The sequence below is a fragment of the Coenobita brevimanus genome, chromosome 97 (genome assembly GCF_032717465.1).
Source record: "Coenobita brevimanus isolate Jiangsu-jjx chromosome 97, ASM3271746v2, whole genome shotgun sequence".
Lineage (NCBI taxonomy): Eukaryota > Metazoa > Arthropoda > Malacostraca > Decapoda > Coenobitidae > Coenobita > Coenobita brevimanus.
In genome coordinates, this window is record NC_137050.1 from 1750981 (window position 1) to 1772800 (window position 21820).

Genomic DNA, 21820 nt, shown 5'->3' on the forward strand with positions numbered 1-21820 from the left:
AAGAAGATATCAAACCAAAAGGAGGAAAGGAGTGTTTGGAAGAGAAGAGAATCTGTGAAAAGATAAAGTAAATGTGAGGAAGAAAGGAGTGAAGAAAGATTTACTTGAATATAGTATGAGTAGGTGAGAGAAGGAAGTGTGGAAAGTGCGTGAAAAAAGAGGAGGAAGGAAAAAGGTGAGGAAAAGGAGAGTACAGTGTTGGTAAGGGAGAGGGGAAAGGAAAATGAGGAGGACGGGGTTATAAAGGGAAAGATAGAGAGGGGGAATATGTGAGAAAACGGTGGGGAATGAGTGAGGGGAATGCCAGGGGGATGTTTTGGGAAGGGTGAGGGGAGTATGCCAGAAAAGGGGAAGTCGTAATGTGGAGAAAGTATCAGAAGGGGAGTGAATGGGAAGAGAGGGGAGGAAAGAGAAGGGGAAATATGAGAGGATAGGGAAACACATGAAGAGGGGAAGCAGAGGAGAGAAGAAATGGGAGGGGGAATGGAGGGGGGGTAGTGGGGAAGGGTGAGGAGGGGAAAACACTGCGAAGGGGATGGGATGAGGATAGTTTTCAGAAAGCAGCCTATTAAGATTTGTTGTGCTTGGGTGGGGAAAGGGAGGGGTGAGCGTTGAGGTGATGAGGAAAGGTAGAGGGGTGTGTGTAAGGTGTGAAATGAGGAGGGGAAGGGAAGAAGCGAATGATATCTGAAGGAAGGGGGTGAAGAGGAAGCAGGAATAGAAAAACAGGAAGAGGAGAAGGAGGAGCTGGATGTGTATAATGTGCAAGGTGAGAAGAATATGGGGAAGGGAAGAAACGGATGATGTGTGAAGGAGGAGGAGGCCGAGGAAGAAAACGAAGTGGAAGAGGAGGAGGAGGAGTAGGAGGCGGCGTGGGCTGGCAAGGTGATTAGGTGTAAGAAAAGAGGGAGGTGACGAGGGATGGGTAGAGAGCTGAGGGGAGAGAAGGAGGGAGGAAAGGAGTGGAGGGGAAAGATGGAGGATTGCGTAGGGGTGGAAGGGAGGGAAGGGGGGAGTAAGGGAGTGGAGGGGAAAGGTGAAGGGATGAGTAGGGTTGGTGGGAGGGGCGAGAGGGAGGGATTGCTAGTGAGGTGATGAAACGGAGGAAGAAGGAAGAGGCGTGGAAGAGGGATGTGACGAGGGATGGGTAGAGAAAGAGTGGAAGAGGTGTAGAAGATTGACTCAGGTTCCTTGTTCTTGTGGATTTAGGAGGCTCCCTTTATCACCTCTTTAGTATAGTGTGTTTACTCCAACCTGACGAAAATCCCTAACCCCTTTCAGCTCAGTTGATGGCTAAAGGTCGTCAGATTGTAGGGTCGATTTTACTAGTGACCAAGGAGAATCATTCCGGCTCCAGAACTAAGGCTTACCGAATTTCTTGCCTTCGTAGTTACATTGTGAGAATAGCCCAGTTCCGTCAGATGAAAACAAACCGAATACAGTCAACTTTTAATTATGGCACAATGATTACCACTTGCATACGAGCAGCTGAGTAAAATCGTCTGAGGTCAGTCTGGAAAATGTTATAAAATAGTATGTAGTGAGCCAAATAGCCTATATGGAAATCGTCCTATAGCAGTGCCAATATAGCTAGAGAAGAAGTACTCATAGTGAAAGGGTCAGAGAGAGAGAGAGAGAGAGAGAGCAGTATAAAAAAAAGTATATACAGCTTTAAAAGGGTGATATTAATGAACAAAAAACAAGAGCAAACTCAGTTATTTGGAAGAAGGAGACGAGGATGACTGAGAACTCGTGATGGAATGCACACACACACACACACACACACACACACACACACACACACACACACACACACACACACACACACACACACACAGAACAACAAATAAATAAAATCGAGTAAATTTATGACTTACCGTAACAGGGATGGATATCTTTCAGGAAAAAAAAGGAAAGAGAGAGAGAGAGAGAGAAACATCATTACCCCGCTACAAAAATCGTTCCTAAGCTGAATAAAATCGTCGGGAAGCAACGAAATATTAAGAGAATTCCTCGTACTGATGGGGTTACTATTCGTCTTTCCTTGCTGTATTTTATGATTGTATTTTGTATTTGATTGTGTATGATTGTGCAACTATACGCTCACTTTAGCGACGTTTTGGCGGTTAGTTTAATGAGGCTTGTCAGTTCAGGTTAGTTTGCTCTACTTTAGCGGTCCACACACACGCACGCATACGCATACTCAGGCGCACACACACACGCACACACATACTCAGGCAGGCAAACACACACACACACACACACACACACACACACACACACACACACACACACACACACACACACACACACACACACACACACACACACACACACACACACACCTTCCCTCTGTCCTCCCTCTGTCCCCTCTTTCCCCTCCTTCCCTCCCATCCCAACCCATCCATCCCCTCCTTAACACCTCCTAAAACCTCCAAATAAAAATCAAGTTGCTTTATTCACACTTAAATGCAGAAACTGTGCAACCTGATGGTCAAGACGATTTTGGGTCCCTTCAGCGGTGGAACAGACGATTTCCTAGTTCCTTTAGCGATAGATGAGAAAATATTTGAAGCCAGAAACAATGGATTGCATGATTTTTGGCTCCTACGGCGATGGCCTAGATGCTTTTGTGCTCTTGTGTTGGATCAGACGATTTTGGGGACTTTTTATGGTAGACTAAATGATCTGAACAGCGTAATTCCTTCAGTCTGATGTCCTGTTTTTATCATTTATGTGACCTTCAGACGATTTTATTCAAGCAAGGTAAGGCCACGCGTACTGAGGGGATTGATGAAGGATTCAGCCAACCTCTCCTCCGCGGAAAATACCTCGCAAGTTGAAGGAAATCGTCTGAAAGCAGGAAAATAAAAGAAAAAGGGCGTCCTGTGTGTGAAGAGTTTCCTGCCAGCAAATTGCCACCTTCCTATGATTAATGGGAGAGCCTTAGGGATGGTAGGCGGTGAGATTGATATTTTTATTTAATTGAAAAAGGTGTGTGTGTGTGTGTGTGTGTGTGTGTGTGTGTGTGTGTGAGAGAGAGAGAGAGAGAGAGAGAGAGAGTGTGTGTGTGTGTGTGTGTGTGTGTCTGTGTGTGTACTTAAGTGGCGTAAAATATGCGTACACATACGTCAGTGAACCGCTAAATTAGGGCAATCTAGCGCAAGTTGGATAACCTAACCCATTACACTTAAATGTCTCTAACGTGAGAGTAAATAGCTCATTTTTTCTGTTTTAACAGGAACAAAATCTCATGTCAGGCGTATGCAAGCCGTCCATCACAGTGCATACCTGGTACATACTACTGCAGTCTTATACCAGGCGATTTGTTCAGGGCTGATTTTCGCTTGTACACCAGGGATAAAAAGAACTTCGATCAGATCTTTAACTGCGATAAAAACTTGCACTCGATGATTTTATCCTAGTGAGAGAATTCCTTTGAGTGCGAGAGATCAGTTGCGATGATGCCTGGGCTGATGTGCTTCCGTGTGACTGGTCAGTTTGGAGGCGAACATGAAAATATGACTGCTTAGACAAGTGTTGGTTTGACACGCTACCACCCCACCACCCCCACCACCACGTCCTTGTCACTGCATACACCCCCTCCCCTCACCCTTCTCATGCCTCCATCACCGTTTCCATGTCACTGCATATCCCCTTCCCCTCACTCCTCTCACACCTCCACCATCACATCCTTGTCACTGCATATCCCCCTCCCCCCACTCTTTTCCCCACCACTCTGTCTCCCTATACGCTTCTCCAGCACTGGCTCCTTCCTCACCCTCTTGTTTCTTTGCATACCCCTTACCCATCTCTACCACTACTCTCTCTCACATCGTTGTCACTGCATAATCCCCTCTCCCCCACCACCCTCTCCCTCCCCTCCTCTACCATCTACCTCCCCACAAACAGCCTGAGAAGGACCAGTAGTTCTGTTGCTAGCTGTTTGCTTTCTTTTGTACTTCTTTGACCCATCACTGCATATCCCTTGCCTCTCATCATTCTCTGTCTCCCCCACACACAAGCCACTGCATACCTCTGTCCCTTCTCTCTCCATTATCCTCTCCCTCTTCATTCAACTCCTCCTCCTCCTTTCACTTCCTGTCTATCCCTTCCCATCCCTCTGCCTTACGATTTACCTTTTCTTCTTCTGTATTGCCGTCCTTGCAGATCTCCCCCTCTCCTCTGTCTGTACCTTTTCCATTTCCACACGTCTTCCGCCACCCTCCCTCACTGCATGTGCTTTCCTTCCCACCACTGTTTACCTCCTTACCCATATCTCCATAAGTCTTGTTACTGCATACCTCCTTCTTCCCCACCACCCTCTTCCTCCCCCCCCTCCCCCCTTCCCCTTGGTCACCTTCCTGCACCCCCCTTCCCCTCTCCCCACCCACTTTTCCACTCCCCTTGTGACTCTTCACCCCATCCACTCCTCTGATCTCTCCTCCCCACGTACCCCTATCACCGCCTCTTTCATCCCCGCCCTTTTCTGTCATTATTCCTCACCCCATCCCATTCCCCCTCGCCGAATCCAACCCCTCTCAGCTCACTCAGACATTTTATTCACGCTAACACCGGACGGTTTGATTCAGTTGAGGAAAAAAAAGTAGCACTGTCTCTATTAAACCTTCCCATTCTGTGCACTCAAATATGGTACCATGTTTAAGCCACCACAAGGCGATTTCATTCCGCTACGATGTGTCTTAGCACTCAAAAGCTGGAAATCGTCTCGTTGTGGGCGGATATACACGTTTTACTGACTTCCATCAGACGATTTTCTAGAGCTGAGAGAAATGTTAACACTAATAAGGAATATATATTGTTGACATGGACGCAAGTAGGTTTTCTGCTCAGGCTGACTTCAGACTTTTATTCAGCTGAGGGAAATTAAATGCTAAGGACGCCCTACGCTCTTATTCAGGCTCCCAGTAGACGCTTTATTCAGTCGGTAGAGTACCTTGCAGTCAGAGGGTTTAGTCCCAAGTTACGCCAGTTCTCACGCAACACAAAAACTTCTCCCGTAAGTTTGTTTTCTCATGGTAAAAACTTCTCCGATTATCATTATTTTTTTATTATTATTGTGTGTGTGTGTGTGTGTGTGTGTGTGTGTGTGTGTGTGTGTGTGTGTGTGTGTGTGTGTGTGTGGGACGTGGGGATGTGTAGGGAGAAAGTTGGGGAGTGTGTGTGGAAGGGGATGGAGGGTGGATCTGGGGAAGAGGAGAGGACTAGGGAAGGGAGAGATGAAGAAAGTCAAGGAGGGAGGAAAGGAGGGAAATAGAGGGAGAAGGAAGGAACCAGGGAGGGCTGGAGGGAGGAAGACAGCGAGGGAGGGGTGAAGGATGGAGAAAAACATTGTGGGAGATAGAGGGAGAAAGTATGAGCCAGGAAGGGAGGGAAGGAGCTAGGAAGGAAGGGGTCTCAGGGCGTGAAGGAGGGATGGAAAGAGGAAAGAAGGGAGAGGGAGCAGGAGGTAAAGGGAGAAGGAAGGAAGGAAGGGGTGGTGGGGTGGGGAGTGAACAATTAGCATAGCGTGCACCGAACTGATAAAAACACTAGGCAAGGAAACTGCTGGGATTAGGTACTGTGTGTGTGTGTGTGTGTGTGTGTGTGTGTGTGTGAGAGAGAGAGAGAGAGAGAGAGAGAGTGAGGGAGGGGTGACCAGATTGATAAATATTCAGGCCAAGGAAACTGCAAGGATTATGTGCTGTGTGTAGGAGAAAGGTGAGGAGAACAGGGGCAGAGAGAGAGACTGAAGGAGAGGGGAGGGGAGAGACAAGGATGGAGGGAGAAGACAAGTAGGGGAGAGAGTAAGGGGGAAACAGTAACCTGGGGGGAAAGGAGAGAGGGGGGAGAGAAGATAAAGACGGAGGTGACAGAGAGGGAGTGTGAGACTAGTATATATAGGAAAAAACTAAGAGAAGGAAAGGCAGGGAAGGGAGGAAGAACATGGAAGGGAAGGAGGAAAGGGAAGGCAGGCAGGGAAACATAAAAGGGGGAAGGAAGGCAGGGATGGACAGAGAGAGGGAAAGGAGGAAGGAGGGAGGGAGGGAAGCAGGAAGGAAAGTAGGGATGAACGGAGACCAGGGAGGGAGGGAGAGAGGAAGGGAGTCAGCTGCGTCTTGCCTCCCTCCCGCCCCTCCCCGCCTCTCCTCTCCCTCCCTCCCTCACAGCTCGTTGTCACAGCTGGGAGTCCTTAGGGGGAGTATGTGCGGTAGGGGGAGAGGTCGTTACTGAGGAGGGGCGCAAATATTTGGAGATTATTTTTAGAGGAGATTACAGGGGATTAAATCTGTATGTTGCACTTCGGGGGATTACATGAGGGAGGGTGCGTGGCGTGGGAGGAGGGGGTCGTTACTGAACAGGGACAGATATTTGAAGATTTTTATTCGTAAAGTTATATTTTATCCGTGAAGTCAGCGCTAGATGACCTGACGTAGTTTTAAAGACGTCACGGGGCAGAAGGGGTTAAGAGTCTGGGGATTGCACTGACGCGGGTTTGGTATGACGCCTAACACCTCCTGCAGCATTTTACCTGAAGGGAAAGACCCGTCACCTCTCAGGGATTCAAACCGTGACGTATTATAGGACGACCTGAAATTCTAAAGTTCTAAAAACTAACCTTAACCAAAAAAAATCGTAAAGAGATATAAAGAAAAGGAAATATGAAAACCAAGCATCTTCTGGGATTCCAACTAATTTGTAGCAAAATATTGAATAGATTAAAAAAATAAGAAAAGGAAAGTAAGGACCAGAAAAAACATGTAAAAAAAAAAAGGGGAAATTAGAACCAAAAAAAAAAAAAGCACATAACTGAAAAAAGAAAAAGGAAAGAATGAACAAGAATTTAAAAAAGACATCAGCTAGCAACAATAGCGCTGGGATTGCCCTTAATGTGTAAAGTTAGTGGAAATACATTGGGGGGGGGGCATAAGTCATAGGATTTAGGGGGGTTGGATTCTCTCTCTCTCTCTCTCTCTCTCTCTCTCTCTCTCTCCACCTTCCACCTTGTTCCTGGTCTCCCTTATCCCCTTCTCCTATCTTCTTTGCTAAATCATCTCCAGTTAATTTTTCAGTTATATCGTCTCATGAAATTCACATCCTAGATAGATAGATAGGTAGACAGATAGATAGATTTAGTACTGTGGAGACAGATAGATAGATAGATAGATGGAGAGGAGAAAAGGATAGGCAGAGAAAAATGTAGGAAACCCTGAAATGAGAGAGAGAGAGAGAGAGAGAGAGAGAGAGAGAGAGAGGGAGGGAGGGAGAGAGAGAGACTGTCTTTAAAGTCCGTAAGGGTAAGAAATACAAGGGTCTCGTCCCAAGCCACTGTGAAGACCCTGGCCCTCCCTCACACACACACAAGGGCTGGGGACAAGGCGATCAGCTGGCAGGGGCGGGACTCCAAGATGTGGGTTGTTTGTTGTTGTTGTTTGTTGTTGTTGCCCTACCTGTGGGCGGGGGGGATTTAAGGGGAGGATTTAGCCTTTTTTTTTTAATGAACAGGTGAGTTTAATTTGGACCTGTGGCTATAATTTTTTAAGAGTTTAATTGCAGAAAAATAAAATGGGTGGGTTTAGTAAAGTATCTGCGAGGACCTTAATATTGTTTGTGGCCCTTCAGTAGTAATGGATCTTTCCTAAACTGAATAGAAATGATTTAGATATAGCAAGATTGAAATTTAAAAGACGTCATCATAGTGAAAGAGGTTAGAAATGGTGAATTAGGGATTGTGCAGTGGTTAATGCTATCCTCTAAGGTGTGTAATAATGGGAATTTTTGGTTGCATTTATACCTGCCTGCCTTCATATTGCCTGCTTTCACACCTGTCTGCCTTCCTACCTGCCTGCCTTCATACCTTCCTGCCTCTGAAATGTAGTGAATGTGCTTGTTGTAACCTGTAGTGAGTTTTGGGTGAGTGCCTCCCACAGATGTTATAGCAAGATTGAGGTAATTTTAAAAATCTTTGATAACAAGAAGTCCACGTCTCTCACTGAGCAGAGCCTATGTTGGATTTGCAGTAACTAAGGGCAGTGGCGGTGGGAGGAAGAGTATGTTTAGAGGAGCGTGTAGGTGTATGTTTAGAGGAGAATGTTTATTGTGGCATCAGGCTAAGTAGCGGCAGGAGGACTGGTTGGCGTCAAGGATCATCGCCGAAGAAGAAAATTAAAACAAAGCTAGAAACACAAACCTTACACTTAAAACTTCACCTACGCCCACAACACTGCAAAACAGGTGGCGCCACTTGTCGGTAGGAAGGGTGGGGGCGGGGCGGGGTGGGGCGGGCAGGTAATCCACATCACACCTTCGCCTTCACATCCTTGACAGATTTACAAACATTTTCGAACGGGAATTTATCGTTGTTCACTTTAGCCAGAAGGAATTAGATTTTAGAAAGTCTGGAGCTACCGGTAATAGTGATACAGTAATAATAGTACGATACATCCTTTGACTAACAGTATTCCAAATAAATTAGTAAAAAGAATCGGTGCAATGACCATCTTTTCGTTTTGGTGGACGAGGTTTGGCATCATAGTCGGGCTGATACTGGTCGATAATTGCTCAGGTGACTAAAATCGCAGCAGATACAGAGCTGTTTACTGCATTTTTCTTTTGTACGACGTTAATTGTACTTGGTTCTATTTCCACTTGATTCTGCTTCTACTCGGTCACCAAATAAAGGTGATATGTGAGTAGTTTATGTAGGAATGAGGAAAGAAGATGAGGAAATGATAGGTTACGTTAGGACAGAACAAGCTGTGTCGAAGAATGGAAGATTAAGTCCTCATATGCAGAGTGGATTTGAAGATCTAACAGTTCCTCCTTGGCGATTTATTTTGCACATTGTATCTTAGTGTCCTCAGTGCTGTTGATGTAAACTCTGTCGGTATTAGTATTATATAAACAACATAGTTATAAGACAAGGATGAACTGTAATATCCAAAATAAATAGCTGAGAAAAAGGCATCACGAAGCCTCATACGCCACCTAGAATACAACCCAAGGTTAAGATATACGACGACGAAGAAGAAAAAGACATTAATGATGCTGATGATGACAACGATAATGATGACGATGATGATGATGATGATGATGGGCGCGCACAATGAGGTGGGAATCGAGTAACAGAGGCATAACGTGTTCTTTATTGGGGAAACGTGATGTGCTTATGCTAATGCGCTCGCTTTTATATTCAATTTTTTTTATGGCGTGTGAGTAACCTGAGAGAGAGAGAGAGAGAGAGAGAGAGAGAGAGAGGAGACATGAGGAAGGAGGGGAAGGTAGGAATGAAGGATTGGAGGAGAGAGGACAGTGATGGAAGATGAGGATGGAGAAGAAGGTAGAGGATGAAGGAAAAAGTAGAGGGAGGGGGGAGGGAGAAGAAACAGGGTGGGGAAGAGAGGGAGGAAGGGAATAGGGGGGAAAGGGTGTCGTGGGGAAGGGGTTGGGGAGGGGAACAAAGGTCAAGGGGAGTGTGTCACCATCTCTTCAGTAGAGGAAGGAAAGACTTGAGAGAGAGAGAGAGAGAGAGAGAGAGAGAGAGAGAGAGAGATTTGTATGCGATGTATAACCTAGGATATTCCCTGGGTCCATTTACACACACACACACACACACACACACACACACACACACACACACACACACACACACACACACACACACACACACACACACACACACACACACACACACACACACACTCTCTCTCTCTCTCTCTCTCTCTCTCTCTCTCAGATGCTGCTGCAGATTATAGCCCTGTAGAGTAATTTCGTTAATTGGGTGTTTCTGTGGCCTGTGGAGGTCGACTGGGGAGAGGGGAGAGGAGGGGAGGAGAGAGGGGGAGAGAGGAGAGGAGGGGAGAGGGGGACGAAGGAGAGAGGGAGGGTAGTCAGGGTGGAGGAGTAAAGTGGGAGAGGTATGTGGAGGAAGCTTAATAGGAGGAAAGATTGAGCGGGAGGGAGAAAGGGAAAGGAAGAGGGAGGGGAAAGAGAAGAGAGGGTGGGCTGAAAGAGAGAGGAGTAGGAGAGATGAAGAAAGAGAAAGAGTCAGTGAAGTGTATAGGACAGTAGTCAAGTGGAGGTGGAGGGTTAGGAGAAATGAATAACAGCAGAGAAAGTGGATTGGACAAGGAGAAATGGAAAGTAAGAGGAGCGGGAGTGGATAGGAGGATGGAGGGGAGTGTCAAGGAGGAGGGTTGGATAGGAGAAGGATGTACCAGGGGAGGTGGGAGAGGGGGTAAGAGATGACATGGAAAGTGGGATGATGGGTAAGGTAGGGGAGTCATTGGGGGAGGTGAGGGGAGAAGGCAGGAGGAATGAGGGAGGGAAGGTGGGGAGTCATGACAGGAGGGAAGGTGGGGAGTTATGAGGGAAGGGAAGGTGGGGAGTCATGAGGGGAGGGAAAGAGGGGGAGGAGGAATGAGGGAGGGAAGAGGAATGAGGAAGGGGGATGAGGGAGGGAAGAGGAAGGAGGCAGGAGGAATGAGGGAAGGGGAGTCGAATTGTTACTAATTGTTACTACGCAAGATGTCAATATCCTGCCTTAGCGTTTCTCAGCCTCTCTTCTTAATTAGTATCGGCGGTGGAAGGGGGGTTGGGAGGAGGAGGAGGAAGTCAGGGGAGGTGGAGTGGGTAGGATAAGGAACTATAACTGTGACATCAGGACCATTCCCCTTGTCTGGCTGATGTTTTTGCGCTTTATGATGTCATTCCCGTATCTCTCTCTCTCTCTCTCTCTCTCTCTCTCTCTCTCTCTCACACACACACACACACACACACACACACACACACACACACACACTCCCCCATAAGGAACTATCAGCCCTCAGGATCTCGGGCCGGTGTGGATCCCTATAAGGGAGGGAGCGAGGCGTGGCGTCTGGGTTATCCTGAATTGTGTTATCATGGTGCCATAATGGGAGGAGTGATTGGCCCTGAGCTAAATAAAATCGTCTGGCGGTAGTAGGATTAACCACCTCTATCCGGCGATTTATTAGTCCCTTTCCAATGAAACCGTTCAGGGACTACAGGTTTGCGCGGTTCCGTCAGTACGTCAGTCCGTTTGCAATTTCATGTCCGTTCTGTAACTTCCACATGCATGGACAGATTTTGATATAATTTCACACGTTAGTTCCCCATACCATGACGGTGTGTGGCGCGGAAAAACCAGCCATCTACTCCCAAGGTCAATTACATATGTATGGGTACCATCCGGTAGGGGACTTTGTATTGCATGGCAGTACTGAATGCACTTGTTTTTCATATAATGCTGTGAATTGTGATGTTGTGAGGAAGTGTGATGCCGAGAAGTGTGGTGCCATGGTGCTGTAAGGAAGTGTGGTGCTGTGAAGTGTGCTCTGAGGAAGTCTTGCAGTATTGTGATGCTATGGTGCTGTGAGGAAGTGTGGTGTTCTGTGACGCATCCATGATTCAGTATAAACGGTTCTGTGGGATCAGCCTCATTAACTTCCAAAAGCACCTTAATGAAGACAGTTGCCTTCTTATTTTTTCTTGTGATTACCCAACCCAGGTAGGTTAACGAGGTGATTAGTTTACGTTGTTTACAGGTGTTCTTGTAGGTGTGAATTGGTTTATGCTTTGAGGTCTTGCAGTTACTGTCAATATTTCCTTCACAGTCCTGACATTGTTCTACCGTGATGAGGTATTGCTGAGATAAACAGTACTATTTGAGGGGATTGGCAGGTTTGGTATCTCACATCACAAATTCGAAACCCCAAATGTGAGTAGCGATAAATAGTCCTTTAACCTATGCCTTAGCGATTTTCTCTGCACATTACAGGGCAGGGTCTTGTATGTTAGTGATAAAAATTAAGTCAGTATTATAACAGATAAATAACATACTGGCAGGAGAATGTTAAAGTGCAATGCGCAAAATTTGTCGCTAAGGAAGAGGTGCTGGGAGGCCCCTATTCCACCTGAAATGCCCCATATGTTTGCAGTGGCTCGGAGAGGGAGAGCAGCACCACAAGGGCAGCAGCTGTTCTTACATTGTTTACAACTGGTATAGGTTCTGTAATCGCCCCTTATCCCTCGAAAGGCCTTTGATGCTGTGCTGTGTGTGGGACTTTGTGGGGTAGATACCTAGTGTACCACCCTTTGCCTACCCGCTCATAGTCGCGAAGCTCATACGTCCAGACTTGAGGCTTCTTTCCTTAAGTTTTGTATATGCTACTTCACATGCCACTCCTGGGTGACTGTGGGCTCCAGAGGGTTAAGTAAAACCTCAAGACATAGATAAATCAGATCGACAATTAACTGATAAGATGTTTTTCAACCCTTTCTTGGCAGTAAATCTTCCCGATACCTCAGATCTTGTACTTCTGTTTTGGTCTGCCAGTCCCGTCTCCCAGTACTCCCGCCTCTCCTCCCCCCTCCCCCTCCTTCTCCTTCCTCCCCCCCAACGTCAGGCCCCGGTGACTCCGTTCCGCCCGGCTACTCACGCCTGTCTCATCATTTTCCACACGTCACCTTCCTCACATTATTTCTTACTCGTGTGCCTTCCGTGCTGGCCGTCGGGAGAGAGAGAGAGAGAGAGAGAGAGAGAGAGAGAGACATTATCTATCCCTTAATGCAACAGTCAACCGGTATTCCCAGTCCTTCATGTTTAATCCTTTCTTTTTCAATTTCATTTGGAAAGCACGAATTTTCCAGAGTCTAAGCGTCCAGAGTTTAAGCGCTGGATTCTTTCTTCTGTGCATTAAAAAAAATACAGTCACATCCTCAGCACATTATTTGATTCTTTCCTAGGTGATTCTTTCCCATGCGATTCTTTCCCCGTGAGTGGGCGGGAGACGGGGATGATCCGGGGCAGGAGGAGGCCAATATGATGCCTCCACCACTCTGCCTGGGGACTTGAGATAACAGGCACGGTAATACGTATCGATTCCAGTCCCTAAGACGAGGTAGAAGGGACCTAATACGAATTGATTCAAATCCCTAAGAGGCGACTACGGCCAGGAGCAAGTTAGCAAGATTAAGGCAAAGAAAAAGTACAAGAAAAACGCCATTGTACTGAAATTTAATGCCGTACTCTCCTGTTCGCCATTCAAGTAGTTAAGCCTGAACTGATACACGAAAGGGCGCATAACTAACAAAAAAAGGGAGTTGTAAAGGGAATATGGATAAACCCTGAAGGAAAACATACTGGAAAGCCGACTACGATCGCGAGAATATGACTTAGCGTATCAGTCCATCTGGTGGGGTAGCCCTAAGACACAATGATATGGTAGGATAAATATGAGACACAGAGGTTGAAACGAGACAGCGGCATGATAGGAGAGAGATTAAGGCAAAGGCAGTAAAACAGACGATAGTGGTAGCAGACAGTGGTATCGTAGGCCAGATAAAGACAAAAGCTGTGAAACATAAAACAGTCATAGGAGGCAGTGATAGGGTGTAGGTTTGGAAGGCGAGTTAGCTTATCCACATTCCCCACCCATCTTCTTGTCCGATTCCTCCCACTCCCTCCTCCTCCTCAACCCCTCCTTCTTGTCAGCTTCTCCACTCCACATCCCCTCTCTCCTCCTCCTCCTCCTCCTCCTCTCCACTCCACACCCCCTCTCTCCTCCCTCTCCCACCCCAGTCCTATATAGCAGCTAACACGAGCCCCATCAAATCTAATCACAGTGAACATTAACAGGAGCAGCCAGACCCAACACATATACGGCGCCTCTTGGTAAGTTATATCCACGCCTTCAGGATGATAAAAACGAGGACTTTGGTGAGGTAAAAAATTATACTGTACCTCTCTCTCTCTCTCTCTCTCTCTCTCTCTCTCTCTCTCTCTCTCTCTCTCTCTCAGGGCAGGTAGTAACATGCAACAGGTGACTAGTTTACCTGTGATCAGGGTAATTACAAGATTTAGAAACTAGAGAACTAAGTAATTTATATGTTGATTAGATACATATATAAGTAAAGAGAGAGAGACATAGGTAGATAGATAGGTAGGTATGAATTGATATAGATGATAATTTAGCAGCAAGGTAAGATAGATTGAAATTGAGGAAAACACAGAGTAAAGCAGTGAGATGTACAGATGAAGCGGGATTGAGGGAGTGGGAGAGTTTCATGCAGTGAATATGGTGTGATGTGGCGAAGTAAGTTAAAGCAAGTTGAGGAAAACAGTGCAGTGTAAGACAGGGTGAGGCAAAGGAGTGAGGAGGCTATGCAGTGGCAGAGAGTGAGATTGACAATGAGACAGACTGAAGAGATACTGTGGGCACTGAGTGAGTTAGAGGAAGCAGAAGAGACAGGATGTGAAGGAGAGAAGGAAGTCGAGGCTAGGTGAGAAGGACTGAGACAAACTGAAAGAGTGAGAAAGGGTGCAACAAAGCGAAACAAGCTGCAACAGAGTGAGACAGGGTGAAGTGTAGACATTGAGGGAGACCAAGGGAGTAAGTAGGGTGAAAGAAGATGAAGGAAGCTGAGCCAGGGTGAGTTAGAGTGAGACGGGATTAGGCAAAAAGGAGCTGAGTGAGTGTGGTTAAGGCAGGGTGCGATAGGGTGAGGAAGAGCCAGGCAGGATGAGGTGCAGACATTAAGATAGAACGAGGGTGTAAGGAGGGTGTGAGGAGGTGAAGAAAGCTGAGACGGTGAGGCAGGGTGAGGGAGGGTGACGTAGACTGAAACAGGGTGAGGCAGCTTGAGACACCGTGAAGCAGGGTGAGGCAGGGTGAGAGGGCCGAGTTGCTGAGCCTGGGGGGTAGGGGTAGTGTCCTGGCCGGCTTGTTGATAGCTGGGATAAGTTTATTACCACACACACACACACACACACACACACACACACACACACACACACACACACACACACACACACACACACACACACACACACACACACACACACACACACACACACACACACACACACACACACACACACACACACACACACACACACACACACACACTCTCAACCCTCCCACCACCACTCACATACTTACCCACAAGCACAACACTCACACGTCCAAACACAACACACATGCACACACAACACACTAACGCACACTTAACCATCACTTCCCACACGCACCCTTCCCAACACACCCAGCACCACCCACACTCACCCCCACACACAAGCACAACACCCACACGTCCAAACACAACCCCACCACTCCACTCAAGCCAACATTACCTGCCAGTGTTGTTGTAAGCAGGCGAAATCATCTAATTGGTTGAGCTAACAATATAACAAATTAGTTGGCATCATTTGATTTACCGTGACGGGGGGGGTTGATGGAGTCGGGGCGTTTGCGGTCGCTTCTGAAAAGACCTCTAGCGTGGGTCGAGCTGAGGGCCATTCTCGCTTGCTTGGCGTTTGTCGCTTACGGTCGAAGTGATAAGGCCAAGTTGCAAGAGGACTTAAGGCTCATTTTTAACTACCTGGGTGTCTGTTGCCCACAGTCGCCTATGTGCAGGAGGAGCTAAGGGCCATTTTTGCTTGCCTGGTGAGTGTCGCTTACGATCAGAGTGCTAGGGTCGAGTTGCAGGAGGGTTTAAGGGTCATTGTCGCTTGCAGTGGTAAGTCTCAGTTGATTAGGCCGATTTACAAGACGACTTAAGGGCCATTTTTGACTGGCTGATACTTCGCTTTTAGTCTCTATTGAAAAGCCGTGTTGTAGGGATATGTAAGGATCATTTTTGCTTGTTAGTAGTAAAAGGGCCTAGTTACAAGAGGACATAGGGGCCATTTTTGACTGTCTGGTGCCTTGCTTTTAGTCGCTACTGAAAAGGCCTAATTATGGGAGTAGTTTAAGGCCAGTTTCCTTTGTCTGTTGTGTTGCAATGAAAGGGTCGAGTTGCAAGGGTATTTTAGGGTCAGTCTCGCTTGCATGGTGTCCATTGCTTAGAGTCCCAGTGAAGGGGCTCAGTTGTGGGAAGAATTAAGGGTCATTTTTCTGTGCCTGGTGTGTCTCGCTTACGCCCTTTGAAGTGACAGTGCCTTTTATTCTCTCTCTCTCTCTCTCTCTCTCTCTCTCTCTCTCTCTCCTCCTCCATTCAGGCTTCTCCACGAACCAGGATCATCCTTTTCTGTACGAGAGGCCTTACCTAAGTATAATCACTTGGAGATTGAAACACACACACACACACACACACACACACACACACACACACACACACACACACACACACACACACACACACACACACACACACACACACACACACACACACACACACACACACACACACACACACACACACACACACACACACACACACACACACACACACACAAAGAAAATTATACTTATCTTCTAGGACCAGAAGCCTTCCTATAAATAGTATGGACGTTGCACAAGCAAGATAGATAAATAGTGAGAGAGAGAGAGAGAGAGAGAGAGAGAGAGAGAGAGAATCATATTGAAACGTTCTCGCTGATCTGCCCCGAGTGTGTGTGCTGAAGGGAAAACAAATGGCAAGGCTTAGGGCTGTATTTTGAGTAGCAGTGTAGGCTCCGTAGCACTTATTCCTTGGCGATTTATTTTGCATATTACACTTTCACATTCTCTCCTATGATATGGTTTCAGTTCCGACATGATTTGGCGCAAAATAACTCGCTAAGGAAGAGGTGTGACGAGACTGCCACCTGTTTTGTTCCCACTGCTACCTATCTTCCCTAAGTTGTCATTAGTGCCGTCTTCTGTGTGAGGGCACTGAGTTGTATTATGCAGAATAAGTCGCTAAGGAGGAGGTGTAACGAAACAACCAGTTAGATTTGTTTCCGCTGCTGCCTACCCGCCCAGAGTTGTGGCCGCCGCATTCTGAGTCTCCATCTCTTTGTGCAGCGTCGAACAATGGCACTTTTATCCCTAATGACACCCAGGTCGCTGCGAGGGAAGGTGATAGCCATAGGTTTTTTTTTTTTTTCTTTTTTTATCTGCGGGAAATGGACCACTCATACAAATTGAACAGAAGCCATGGTGACGTGAAATTTGATAGATTTTAGGTTTATGGTAGGAATATGTCTCCTTGGTTACTAGTTATATTTATCCTTCAGCCTGACTACATTTGGCCATTAACTGAGCTGAAAGAGGTGAGGGATCTTTGTCAGACGAGATTAAATGGGCTAGACGAGTCGAAAGTGTGTGAAACTTTCTGGAACGCATTGTCGGTAGCTTCAGGGGTAGGTAGCACGTTCCCCTGACCAGAATATACTTTGTACATTTCTTCACAAGGCTTGTTATTATCCTCCTGTGTCTTTGCTCTTGTTAAAAAGATATGATTGCACATTAGAAAATAGTACATAGCACTTTAATATTACTTTTCGAGTATTAACAAAAGTAGAAATACAACACAGTATTTAGGAATTATACTCGCATGCGAAGTAATTTGAGATAGAGGCGATATACAATAATTCTTTCACCTTAGCTTGACCCAGATTATCGTCCTCTTATACCTTCTTTCACGTAGCTCAGTAGCAGAGAAAGACAATGCTCTGCCTTCATTCCATAGCACTTCAACGTGACTAGCATCATATGTCAGTGTTAAAATATTGCCACAGCTCGGAATTCAAGATGAAGAAATGGGAGTTTTAGGCTAAGTTATATATTTTAAAAACGTGTAGCCTATGTACCCTACGCAGTCCAAAAAATTATCGTCTTTGTTAATTTCTACAATACTCATTCTTTACTCTGACAAAATTCTTAACATACGTGGTGTACTATCCTTGTCTTATTCCCCAGTAAATTTAAAAAAAAAAAAAAAAAAAAAGCCCTATGGATCGAAAGACCTGATTTTTTTTTTTTTTTTTTTTTTTTTTTTTTTCCTTTGTACTCCTTTGCCTTAAATAAGTGGAACAAAATTGCAGAGGAATTTGTTCAAGGAAGAAATCGTACCAGTCCAATCAACCGCAGTCTCGTATTGCAGAGAGAGAGAGAGAGAGAGAGTTGCGTCATGTGCCTTGGTTTTGTGAGTGTTGTGTATGTACGTGAGTGGGTTAGGTGTGTGTGTGTGTGTGTGTGTGTGTGTGTGTGTGTTTCGGATGTATTACTGTACATGTGCGCGTGTGTGTGTGTGTTTCGGATGTATTACTGTACCTGTGTGTACAGTGTGTTAGTGTGTGTGTGTGTGTGTGTGTGTGTGTGTGTGTGTGTGTGTGTGTGTGTGTGTGTGTGTGTGTGGCCGCTCACATTACATCACACCCCACTTACCCTCTCACTGCTCCCGGCACGCTTCTTACCCCCTCCCCTCCTCCCCCTCCTCCCCCCTCCCCGTCACCCTCCCCTCCCCCTCACACTTCCACATCTCCGCTCTCTCCCATCTGTATATTCCTGTTCCTATTCTCTCTCTCTCTCTCTCTCTCTCTCTCTCAGCTAAATATCACTTACAAGAACTAGTTTTTCGTAAGTTTGTTCGCAAGTCTACGTCCAGATTTCAGTTATTATCCCCTGCGGAAGTTAAAATTATTATTAACATTTTCTCTCTCTCTTTCCAGGTATGATGATGATGATGATGATGTCGATGATGATGATGATGATGATGATGGTGTTGGCGTGGTGTGGAGATTGCGTGAGTATTATAGAGGTAATGTTACAGAAATATTTCATGACCTCTCTCTCTCTCTCTCTCTCTCTCTCTCTCTCTCTCTCTCTCTCTCTCTCTGTGGAAGGGTTAGATTATAGCTTATTTTAATCCCAACACATGAAGATCTTTCCCATCAGCTGAAGAAAACCGTCTGGAGGTAACCATAATTCAAGGTCCACACAGTACCCTCTTTCTTTCCTTTTGGCTTCGTTCAGGCAAATATAATCACCTTCTACGATACTTTTTCGGACGATAGGAGTTAATATGGCCTTCAATAACCCCTTCACTACGGTAAGTCTCACCTGTCGTAAAATAAATTGGAAGTAGTAAGAAGAGGTAAAGAAGGTGTCATCGTAGTATTCTCATCGGTTAAGGAAGCTCCCTGACACCTTTTCCTAAGCGATTTATTTGACTTATTACACCATACTGTCTTATGTGTTATATAAATCCTTCAATCACCGCCATACTTTGCATAAATAGCGTGCAAGAGATTATTAACCAGCCATATCCAAAAATAAATCGCTATGGAAGAGGTGCTAGGGCCTAAGAGGTAAAGTAAAGGGTGGTCCGTAAATAGCGCCCCACTAAAAACTCACCTATCAGTAACTTATGTGATGCGGGGACGGCTAAGTCTGCTGGTGTGGGCGAGGGTGTAGCAGGTGCAAGTGGAAGGAGAGCGTTATATATGGACCACCCTGTATAATCTGTATAAAAAGTAAACAAAGAATCCGTAAGGGAATGGACGACTTAGGAAAAACGTAAGTATGATTTTAGTATATGATTATTTTCTTTTTTATGCATGTAATTCCTTTGGCTAAAAATACTGTACTTTTTATCAAGGACACGAGATCATATAGCGTCTGTTCAGCCAGTAATCCTACCCTGTTGTTGAGGGAAGTTGTAGGCTGTAATTTTTCATGCCGAAGGAAGATATGCCCATCATGTCGTCTCGAAAAGTGTGTCGCGATCCATTAATTCTCAGCCATTAATCCCCAGTAATCCTTAGTATGTGTTGATGTTAATGATGAAGCTGATTTGGTACTTTCAGCACCCATAGGACTCGAGCATCAGGTCTTTGTTTTGAAACCCTGGCTGCAAATTCCATGGAACCAGTGAGTGATAGAAAAAGAGGGTTGGCAGAAGCGATGGTTTATAAGTGTAAAGTCAAATACAAAAAGTTCATTCGCCTCAGTTTCTTTCATCCTTAGTCATAGTTGCATGAACGACATGTAGTGCACAAAGAGGCATGTTATCACCCATAGATTTTATTTATTTATTTATTTATTTTTACAGAAGATGAACAGAGGAAGAAATAAAAAATTACAGTACGCAAACTTGTCCACACTGTCATATTCAAGCGTCCCTTACTCTAGTGATGAAAGGGAGGCAGGAAAGGGAACAGACTTTTGTGCTCCGCTGTGTACATAATCAAATTGAGAGTAAAAATGAAAAAGAAAAAGATATATCGTGTAGAATGAAGGTGTATGCTGTATAATTTTGAAAGAGAGACCTGATATATACACACCACCCAAGGGAATTATTATTTACACATGTATATTTGCATTGAGTTTGTTTAAATAACTAACTGATATCTGACACCTGTCCTCACCTCGTTTGAAATATTTTAAAGGAGTAATTTTGTGAAGTGTATGTGTGTGTGTGTGTGTGTGAGAGAGAGAGAGAGAGAGAGAGACGCGGTGCATGACAGTCACTTACCCAGCCTTCACAGTGCCTAATTCCCCCCCCCCTCTCTCTCTCTCTCTCTCTCTCTCTCTCTTTCATCTTTTTGTTTCTCCCCAGCATATAGACACAGACCACTAAGGCAGCCCGTCAGCTTTGCACCATCTTGGGAGGAAAAGGGAAAAATAGGTGACTTTTATAGCATTTTCCTTCTTGGGTTATGGACAGTTTTCTCGTTGGTTAAGAAGATTTCGTAATGCCTATTCTTCAGCGAATTATTTTTTGGTAAGTTCATAACATTTCTTCTTCAGCGATTTGTTTTGTGTACTTTATCCTAACTTCTTCTCGTCGATGTCGTTTCTCATGGAAGAACTATCCATATATTAGTTAGGTTAGGTTAGATAAGGTTAGATTAGGGTAGGTTTGGTTAGGTTGGGTTTGGTTAGGTTCGGTTTGGTTAGATTAGGCTAGGTTAGGTTAGGTTAAGTTAGTCGTAGAAATTGTTTATAGTGAGAAGACACAACAACTTCGTTTCAACATGGACCCTTTTCACGCCTGAATTGTTGTATCTTCACACTAAGCACAGTTTCCGTATGTGGGTATAACTTCCATCAGAACAGTTCACGGAAGTATTAAATCAAGACACAAACTTATGTAGATCTTGTGTTGAGAGTCGATTCTCAGACGTAGGGGGCGATCTTAGAAGAATATTCAGAAGGGTTGCATAATTGCCTATCGAAATTACACTGCGATGACGTCCGCCTTTTTCAAAATATTACCCATGTTTTTTATACCAGACATCCCTTCTGTGAGAATAAGAAAAGGATAGCAGAACACAGTAAACATAGCAATATAGAGGAAGGCAAATAGCAGCAGGTCTTACTGTGTTTAGCCTATACGAAAGTTTCTGCCGGTTATAGTGCAGGATATTAGGATATCAATATAGTATCTGTGCTAGGAGAAGGAGAAAATGACAGCAGAATGGTAGGCAAAGGATACCCCGCAAAAAAAGTAAACGGGAATATTATGTCTGTCTTGAGGCTATTTTTGTTCGAAGCGTAGGATATTAGAACAGGATAATAGTAGCTGTTCTGTGAGAGGGGGAAAAGGATGGCAGGACAGAGAAGAACACAGATGTCACTTGCAACACACGCGTCGGCCCGATAGTATACGCCGAGTGAAACCTTGCGGGGTGGTCGTGAAGCCCGTTGTGAGATATTCATGAGAGCCCGCGAGCTGATAAAAGATGGAGATTGGTCGCGGTTGTGTGGGGTGTGTTGTGGTGCGAGGTGGGGGTAGAGTCTGTTGCTGCACACTCACACACTCGTACACACCCTTCACACTCTTACACAATACACCTTTGCACACACTTACACACATCTTTACCCATACTTACCTTAGCGGATTGATAAAAGATGGGGATTGGTCGGGTTTGTGTGGATTGTGTTGCGGTGTGTTGGGTGGCGTCTGTTGCTACACACTCACATACTCTTACACATCCCTTGAGCACTCTTACACACACTCACACATCTCCCACCATGACACATCTTCGCAAAACCTCACTTCCTCACATACATTCATACACACTGTTACG

General features: G+C 45.5%; 1 protein-coding gene across 1 annotated transcript in view; it reads left to right on the forward strand.

The window, feature by feature from the left end:
• Window positions 1–21820, forward strand: part of LOC145413769 (uncharacterized) — a 181653-nt gene that overhangs the window by 50072 nt on the left and 109761 nt on the right. The window contains exons 2-3 of the mRNA XM_080283425.1: window positions 15424–15540; window positions 19595–19658. Coding sequence (XP_080139551.1) covers window positions 15424–15540; window positions 19595–19658 — 181 coding nt within the window. The remainder of the gene's footprint in view (window positions 1–15423; window positions 15541–19594; window positions 19659–21820) is intronic.